General features: G+C 24.3%; 2 protein-coding genes and 1 long non-coding RNA gene across 4 annotated transcripts in view; 2 read left to right on the forward strand and 1 right to left on the reverse strand.

The window, feature by feature from the left end:
* Positions 1-242: 242 nt before the first annotated feature.
* On the forward strand, positions 243-1,262 carry LOC101510869 (heavy metal-associated isoprenylated plant protein 2-like). The gene is made up of 2 exons (XM_004512015.4): positions 243-485; positions 809-1,262. Exons 1-2 carry the CDS (start codon positions 401-403, stop codon positions 1,156-1,158), a joined length of 435 nt encoding a protein of 144 aa, XP_004512072.1. The 5' UTR covers positions 243-400; the 3' UTR covers positions 1,159-1,262.
* Positions 1,263-6,671: 5,409 nt separating this feature from the next.
* Positions 6,672-7,562, reverse strand: LOC140919120 (uncharacterized). The gene is made up of 2 exons (XR_012161707.1): positions 7,424-7,562; positions 6,672-7,107 (listed from the first exon to the last, which is right to left on the reverse strand). It is a non-coding gene; the product is annotated as an uncharacterized lncRNA (long non-coding RNA).
* The window catches only part of LOC101511189 (AAA-ATPase At5g17760-like), a 3,993-nt gene continuing 1,016 nt past the window's right edge, over positions 6,846-9,822 (forward strand). For both annotated transcript variants that reach the window (XM_004512016.4, XM_004512017.4), the window contains exon 1: positions 6,846-7,841. In XM_004512016.4, the coding sequence (XP_004512073.1) occupies positions 6,846-7,841 (996 nt within the window). The remainder of the gene's footprint in view (positions 7,842-9,822) is intronic.

A 9,822-nucleotide genomic window follows, 5' to 3' on the forward strand; every position in this document is an offset into this window, starting at 1 on the left:
TTAATTTGAAACATTATAATTGTATATAAGATTCTTATAATTAGTTTACTCTCTGATCTAAATAAATAAATAAAAAGTGCAAGTTGGAAGGGCAAGTACCATCGTACACTCAATGAACCTAATTAATGATAATTTAAATTTTAGACAAAAAAGGAAAGAGCAAACGACAAACAGTCTTGATGTTTCGCTGAGGACGGTAAACAACCATAAAAGAACCGTCAAAATCGCCTCTTATATCTTCCTCGTTTGGTTCACCAAATGTAAACATTAAATATAATAGTATATGAAAAACACTAATTATTATCGTAGAGTTCGAAACGCCGGGTGGATTCTATACTTATAGTCTTAAACCATTCTAGTGCAATCAGAAACAACCAATTTTAGTGATAGTAATTTCTCCATGGTCCAGAAAACTGTTTTGAAGGTTGATATTGATTGTCTCAAATGCAAAAAGAAGCTAATCAAAACTGTCTCTTCTCTTCAAGGTAACCACAATATTAATTAAACAAACTACGTTACTACTTAATCTCCTTCTTCTCTCTTGAATTAACATCTTAATTGCTTAGTGCTACCAATATTTTAACTAAAACAACTTCTTATAATTCTAGTCGGTGCATACGACATATATATGGGCCAATATGCCATCATGGATTTTAATTATTAATTTTTGTACACGCATAAATAATTTATCAAAAAAAAATTTACTATCATTTAAGTGTATGATTTTTTTTCTTTTTCTAAAATGTCTAAAGGCAAAAAAGTATAGGGTTTTAACTAACGTCTTGTATTATTTTTAATTGAATTACAGGGATTGATAAAATTGAAGCTGATGAAGGGAAGGGAACATTAACTGTAACAGGAAATGCAGACCCATATGAAATAATAGTTCGAATAAGGAAAGCGGTGAAACATGCCGAAGTTGTAAGTATTGGGCCTCCCCCCGGCCCAGCGCCTCCAAAACAGGATGCTCCAAAGAAGCCCGTAGAAAATAAAAAATCCGAAGAAAATAAAAAGCCCGACCCAGTGACTTTGGATCAAATATCTTATGTGCCACATATGCAGATGCCCCATTACTACCCACAATACCAGGCCCAGCCAGTTGCTGTGGTGCACATGTCCAGGTGGGATGAGCCCAACACATCTTGCACTATATTGTGACGTTTTAGGTGACACTTATTTATTCTACTCAGGAATTCTATTGTTATTTGTTGGATGGACATTTTATTAAAGTAGAATGAGAGAATTTTGGTTTTGCTTTAGTATAGTGTTTTGTTTTTACTTTTTTGGTTTTGGTTTTTTTATTATTGTATTATTTAGTTTTTTTTTTTCTGAAATATGAAAGTACTTTTTTTTGTTTATTTAAAATGAGTGAATTTAAATTTTAGTCTCAATAAAAAGTTTATTGGTTTTCATCTATTAAAAGTCAATCAAAGTCTATGAAGTTACACAAGTTGATATTCTCCCACCAAATGATGAAGATGTATTTTATCTTAAACTGATATTGATGAATTTGGTCATTTGACGAGATATCTCTATCCTCTTTTATAACTTATTTATTCATTACCCTATTAGACAATCAATACATGTCCACATTAACAATAAAGAGGATATTTTGCTTACTCAACTATTCCTTCAAAGATCACATGTACATATTAATTGATTTCTTTTTCTATTATACATTTTCAAATATATTAGGATTTGTATATATGATTATTAAAGATTAAATTAATTTTTTTTGGACAGAAATTGAATATTAATTTTTTTATATAATAAAAAAAAGTTCAATTAATTAAATCCTATAACTTTGTATGATGCACTTTTAAATTTTAAAATTTAATTTTAACTTATAGCCATTGAAGAGTGTGTTCCTTATCCAATAATGTTTGAATAGGTGATTTGGTTCTTTTGCAACTAAATTATAGATTTTGGATATGTATTTCAACTTAATAGGTAAAATATTGATATTAAACATAAAAGGGAAAAAAAAATAAATAAAAAAATTATTAATTAAATAAAAAATATAATTACAATAATTTTTAATTAGAGCAACTTAATTTTACATCTTTATTAAATTCAATTTTAAAAATGAATCATCTCAAAAGAGTTGAGAGAGTTTGTCTGTCTAAATATCATATTACATAAGGTGAATTCTGGTAGAATAGAATAGGTTTGAGTGGTTAGTATGTGAAGTTGTTTTTAGAAGTGAGACGGGAAGTATTATGTGTGCGTGGCCACGTTGTCTTGAAGTGATTTGGATAAGTTTTCGTGATAGCGAAGCAAAAGAAATAGAGAATCTACATAGTGACGATCTACAAGACAAGTGGCTTTACTGATCCATTGGACTAGCAATATGTACTATATGTGGATGGGGATGGATTCTCTTCTCTGATCAGCAAAAGCATCCACTCACTCAATTATTCATTGCCTCCCTCCAATAATCAACTTGGTTTCACTTTCATTCCCCCCCCAAATAACCAAATATGTTTGTAGTAATAGGCAAGTTTGGCCTTGTTAACTTGTACGGTCGTATAAATTCATTTTGGTACACTGAACCCAAAGTAAACAAAAAGACAATAAATTGACAGTGTACTAAGACACGTTTTTAATATATTCTAAATTAAAATTAAATACTGTAGATTTTCTATTATTATTTTTATTTTTATTTTTATTTTATTTTAGTATAGTATTTGTTAAAATGACACTTTTCTTTGGAAATGAATATGGATTATTGTGATTGAATCTTATTATTCATGCAAAGTTATTAATTTTTAATACAGTCTTGAATTACCTTAAAAAAATGGTAATGAGTGCCTTGAAAATGTTGAAACTTATTTATTGGTTTTGAGGTATGGTGATCTTTGGAATCATTAGATGAGCTAGTAACCGAAGATCGTTTGAACACCTTTAGCATCTTATTTGTATATACCAAAACAAAAGCATCTTAGTATACCCGCCAGCACATCACCATTCCTTTCCGTGGGACAAAACAAAATGTCAATTCATAAAGTAATCTCGGACTCAGATTCTTCTTCCTGTCGTTTTCTTGTGGCATTTGTGTGGGTTCGACGCGTTGTGAAAAATGTGTTCCCAAATAAAAGTAGAACAACACAAGGTCCTTCTTTCTGTTTTTCTTGATGCTTAATTAATCTAGTAATTTGTTGGGTTAAAGGCATATGACAATTAGTCACGGGGTGGGGTGGGGTGGGGTGGGTCTGGGGTAATTAAAAAAAACATACATCTATCTATATTTTTTTATAGAGTAAGAAATTTAAATTCCCTTCTTTATCGGTAACGTGTTCCAGTTTCTCGGTTTTCATCTGTACTTATTTTTATATATATAAAATACTAATTTTAAAAATTATATTTATTATAATTAAATAATTATTATTATATAATAATAAAATTAAAAAATATTAAAATTATATTTAATAGAGAAAATATTATAATTTTTAATATTTAAAAAATATTAAATATATATGTAATTTAAAAATAGCAATAATATCATTAATAAATTGATTTAAGTGGAGGTGAATATTAACATTCATAAATTTGGCTATTTAAATTTGAGATTTTTTACCAATATATCCTAGTTAGTTTTTAGGATTGTTGACCAAAATGCCCCACTTTTTAATTTGGTTATCAAATTTTTTTTCCTAGTAGGAGGTCGCTGGGTGGAGATGCGACCTCTTAAAGGGTTTTTTCAAATATTTTTAAAATCATTTTTTATATTTTATGTAATTGTTAATATTAATTTTCTATATTAAATAATAATAATAATACATTAATTAATTATTTATTATTATTAATTATTATTATTATTATTATTATTAAAAATTGTTATAATTAAAAATAATTATAATTAAGTTAAAAATAATTATAATTAAAAAAGAAAATTAATATTATAACTATTAAAAGTAATTAAAATTAAAAACAGTAAATTATATTATAAATTTAAAAGAAAATACATTAATAAGAAAAATTACATTAATAACATGAAACAAAATACATTAAATTAAGAAATACCATAAGCTAAATTTCGATAAAGTTTCTCATAACGACATAGAAGGATACCGAAAATCAATTGATCACATGATGGTTGACGAAGTAATATATTCATTCACATTTATTTAAACTTTTTAAATATATTCATTCACGTTTATTTGAACTTTTTAATCAATTTAATGTATTTTGTTTCATGTTATTAATGTAATTTTTCTTATTAATGTATTTTCTTTTAAATTTATAATATAATTTACTGTTTTTAATTTTAATTACTTTTAATAGTTATAATATTAATTTTCTTTTTTAATTATAATTATTTTTAACTTAATTATAATTATTTTTAATTATAACAATTTTTAATAATAATAATAATAATAATAATAATAATAATAATAATAATAATAATAATTATTATTATTAATTATTATTATTAAAATTTGTTATAGTTAAAAATAATTATAATTATATTAAAAATAATTATAAGTAAATTAAAAATAATTAAAATTAAAATAAAAAATTAATATTATAACTATTAAAAATAATTAAAATTAAAAACAGTAAATTATATTATAAATATATAATAATAATAATAATAATAATAATAATAATAATAATTATTATTATTAATTATTATTATTAAAATTTGTTATAGTTAAAAATAATTATAATTATATTAAAAATAATTATAAGTAAATTAAAAATAATTAAAATTAAAATAAAAAATTAATATTATAACTATTAAAAGTAATTAAAATTAAAAACAGTAAATTATATTATAAATATCGAAAAACAATTGATCACATGATGGTTGACGAAGTAATATATTCATTCACATTTATTTAAACTTTTTAAATATATTCATTCACATTTATTTGAATTTTTTAATTAATTTAATGTATTTTGTTTCATGTTATTAATATAATTTTTCTTATTAATGTATTTTCTTTTAAATTTATAATATAATTTACTGTTTTTAATTTTAATTACTTTTAATAGTTATAATATTAATTTTCTATTTTAATTATAATTATTTTTAATTTACTTATAATTGTTTTTAATTTAATTATAATTATTTTTAATTTAATTATAATAATTTTTAACTATAATAATTTTTAATAATAATAATAATTAATAATTATTATTATAATGTATTATTATTATTATTTAACAATTACATAAAATATATAAAACCATTTAAAAAAATTTAAAAAATCCCTTTGAGACATCGGATCCCCGCCCAACGACCTCCTATTAAGAAAAAAAAATAATAATTAAATTAAAAAATGAGATATTTTAGTTAACAATCCTAAAAAGTATGATATATTAGTAAAAAATCCTTAAATTTGAAAAAAGTCTACACTCATATTTATCGAAACTAATTTTCCTCAACTAAATTTATACGAAATCAAGTGAGTATTCGCATGTACGGAATATGTTGCCATCAATAATCACAGTAAAGTTTGGCTCATGTTAGTGTGAGTATGCTGTTTGTGTGCTACCCTGTACAAATCAGAATGAGCCAATTTTGAATCCATCACGCCGAAAGTTGGTAAAGCTGTCTTCATTTGTTCATATATATCAATGGGTATCTGCAAACAACCTATATTTGTATTGTTTGGGGATTATCCATTTTCTTCATAAAATTGAATAAAATGCAATTAAAATGAAAGGGAATATTTGAAAATTTTACCACTAGGAGCTATTGATAAATTAATAAAAGTTTACCATTTATAAATAAGAAAAAAAAATCATTTTTAATGTAACATCAAATAAATGTTAAGTATAAATGAGTTCAAAAATGTTATATATCATAAATATTATATAAAGGATCGAAATAAATCTTAAAAATATAATGGCAAAGATGCAAAAAATTATATAAATATAATATATTTCTAAGGTTTTTATTTAACATTTTCATAATAAATAATCTCTAAGTTTTTCAAAAATAATTTCAAGAAAAATTACATTTCCTTAACATGTTATTTAATACTAATATCACAAAATGTTTCGTAAGATTTTATGAGAAAATGTTATTTAACATATTTATTTGATGTTACATTAAAAATAAAATTTATAAATTTATTTGCACTTTGTGATGCTAAATTGAAGGATAATTAAGCGAGATACTAAAATTGCATAGTTTAAAATATAAAACGTCAAAATTGTAAAATAAAGATTAAAATTATAAATTGGCCATAATAGACAAATTAAAAATACATTTAATTCTATTGAATAGCCAAACGTTAATAAATAATTTAAAAACACATTTTAAAGAATTAAATATAAAAATATTATTTTGAAAGCTGTGTGAATTCTTAAAATAAATATATCCTACTCAAAACTTCTATTTTTATTCCTTTACTATTTGAATTTTTTTTAAATATATTTTTTTTACACTAAAGTGATTCGCTCTCAAAAACATATTATATGATTGCCCTACTTTTTAGACTTCCTAACAATAGGAAGTCGTTGACCTAGAACTTTTTTTATTTTTTCGTTTTAATATTTATCATTTCATTTTAGTAAATTTTATTAATTATTTAAAAATAATTAAATTATTAAAAAAATAAAATATTGATAATTAAATAAAATAAAATGCATTAACAAATAATAATATTTTATTTTCACCCCACTCCTGGCCTCAGTATTTGTTAGTAAAGTTTTGTATGTTGTGTCAATCACTGTTTATTGAAAAGGTGAAACGTGCAAAACACATTAGAGCATTCCACTTGGACACTTGTACATTCAACCTAGCTAGTGTAGTGATTTCCAATAAATACCACAAAGACATATCTTGAGAAACATAACATAGAACCAAATTAACATTAACAAACAAAAAGAACATGATGTTTTCTTCAAGAGAAATGCCATCCCCATCCTCAATTTTCTCAGCATATGCATCCATGACAGCTTCCATCATGCTTGTTCGTTCCATAGCACACGAACTCATTCCTCAACCAATCCGTGGCTACCTTTTCAACACTTTCCGCTACCTCATAAAACCACGTTCCCCTTCACTCACACTAATCATTGAAGAATCCACTGGCATAGCTCGTAACCAAGTCTTCGATGCTGCAGAGGCTTATCTCTCCACAATAGTTAGCCCTGAAAACGAAAGACTCAAAATCAGTAAAGTCCCCAAAGAGAAAAAACTCACAATTCGATTAGAAAAAGGTGAAAAATTAAACGATACATTTAATGGTGTTTGTCTCAAATGGAGATTCATTTGTGCTGAAACAGAGAAAAACAGTCCAAATGATATTCATAACAATAACAGCATCTCTGTTAGATCAGAAAAAAGGTATTTTGAACTGAGTTTTCACAAAAAGTATAAAGATATTGTTTTGGATTCTTATTTTCCTTTCATACTTGATAAAGCTAAGGAAATGAAAGATGAAGAAAGGGTTTTAAAGATGCATACTTTAAACACTGCTTATTGTTATAGTGGTGTGAAATGGGATTCTATAAATCTTGAACACCCATCAACTTTTGAAACACTTGCTATGGAACCTGAAATGAAGAATGCTATTATAGAGGATTTGAACATGTTTGTGAAGAGGAAAGAGTTTTATAAGAAAGTTGGTAGGGCTTGGAAACGTGGCTATTTGTTGTATGGTCCTCCTGGTACTGGAAAATCTAGTTTGATTGCTGCTATGGCTAATTATTTGAAGTTTGATATATTTGATCTTCAACTTGGTAACGTTGTTAGAGATTCTGATCTTAGAAAGTTGCTACTTGCTACAGCAAATAGATCAATTTTAGTTATTGAAGATATTGATTGTAGTATCGATATTCCTGAGCGTCGACATGGAGAAGGACGTAAACAAAATGATATACAGGTTCGTTTTACTTACTATTTATCAAATATTCTTTTTCTTAGCTATATAACTTAATTATACAATTAAATCTAATTTGCGAGAGTTGCATAATATTTTTTTTTTTTGTTGATTTTAAGTTGTTCACTATGATAAGTGTTTAGAGAATTTATATCTTTTGCCCTTCTTGCTACTTTGATTTGTGGATCACTTCCACGTGTCCCTTAAATTTCCTCCAATTCGACTATTGCATATTCTTTTTTGATGTATATCTTCTCAATCATTACATTTTAATTGGGATATAAGTTAACTAACTCATATACTAAAAATCAATAGAAGACCTTTATTTAGTAATATCATATCATCTTTAAAATGCATTTACAAAATTGAAATGATTGGATACAATAATTATTTTTTATTGGATATGAAACTAATTTATACACGCGTTGTATATCATTTAGTTATTATTTTTTATCAGAATATTAGTTTAAAAAAAACAGAAAACAAAAATTTAATACTATTAGAAACAAAATAAAATATGATTAATCGTCACAAAACTAGGAACAAAATTTATTTATTTTGTCTCTAATTCACTCATCAAAAATGAAAGTTCTCTTATTTTGGTTGGTGATACAATTTTTTTTAGGGAAATTTTTTTTTCTAATTGTGGAATATGACTGTGATCACAATAGCAAAGCGTGAGTTTTTGACCTAAAATGGGTATTTTCTCAGTAGCTAGCATGTGGGTTCTGATTGAAGTATACAAATTAATCTTGCTTGTCCTTTTGTTTTAGAGCGTGACAGGTTCACTCCTTTATCATATATCTTTTTCATTTTCTTATTTTGGACAAACTTTTTTCTCCTTTTTCTCTTGCACACAAGTGGAAAAATGTTGTTTTCCAATGCACACCCTGAATAGGTAGGTACGTGAGGATAGTGGAACTAACGTGTAGTTCAATAATTGGTTAAGAAATTTGGTTTTTGTTAATATTTTTATTTTTCAATAAAGTAGAATTAAAGTTCTCAAAAACATTACTTATGGTATAATCATCAAGCAATAAGCAAAATAACTTACTTCTAAAATTCCATTTCACTATCAAACATTACTTATGTTAGGTATATTTTATATTTATTGAATGGTGGACGCCTCACTTCCATTATGGTCTTGTCATCTACTTTTTCTTTTTCTTTTTACTATTTACTAAAAGATATTCTAGTCATATTTTATAGTGATGTTCATGAAATTAATTAAAACCTTCCTCGTATAAAAACACGAGCATGTTAGTCATTAAAGCACTTTTGTCATGTTATGCACTTTTTTTAATTTATTGATTTGACTAGGAACTATCTAAACTCATTACTCACTGTGTATGTTATATTTTACTTCATTATTTTTTAGTGACTTATTTGTATTGTTACTTTATTAAGTAAAAAATATAAAAAAATACTTCCTCCGTCTCTTTTATATAAGTACTTATTTATGAATATGTGGATATTTTTTAAAATATTTTTTATATATAATTATGTTTAACTTTTTCACAAGTTTTATGGTGTTACCAAAAATAATATGTATGAATAATTTTTTTTTAATTTATTCACATAAATATTACTTATTATTTATTAAAGTTGATAAAATTAATTTTTTTAATATATTTATCTAATTAATTTTAAGCCAGTAATTAAATAAGTTGTCTTTATAATTGAAATAAAAATTTTAATTTTAATTAAAATTATAATAAAAAACGTCATTTTAAAATAAATTCAAAAGATAAAATTTAAAAATTTATTATTGTTAAATATAAAATATAGTTAAACTCATTAATATAGATGACATGTCATTTAACTATTGTTGATTTAATTTGATAATACTAAAACATATAAATTTACAAATATACTATAGAAGTCCCTTAACTTTTCATCTTTTAAGATAAATTATTGGTGTTAATAATATAAATATATTTATAAAAAGTAATAAATATATCTAGTAATTTTAAAGTAATATATA

This window comes from Cicer arietinum, chromosome 8 (genome assembly GCF_000331145.2).
Source record: "Cicer arietinum cultivar CDC Frontier isolate Library 1 chromosome 8, Cicar.CDCFrontier_v2.0, whole genome shotgun sequence".
NCBI classification, from domain to species: domain Eukaryota; kingdom Viridiplantae; phylum Streptophyta; class Magnoliopsida; order Fabales; family Fabaceae; genus Cicer; species Cicer arietinum.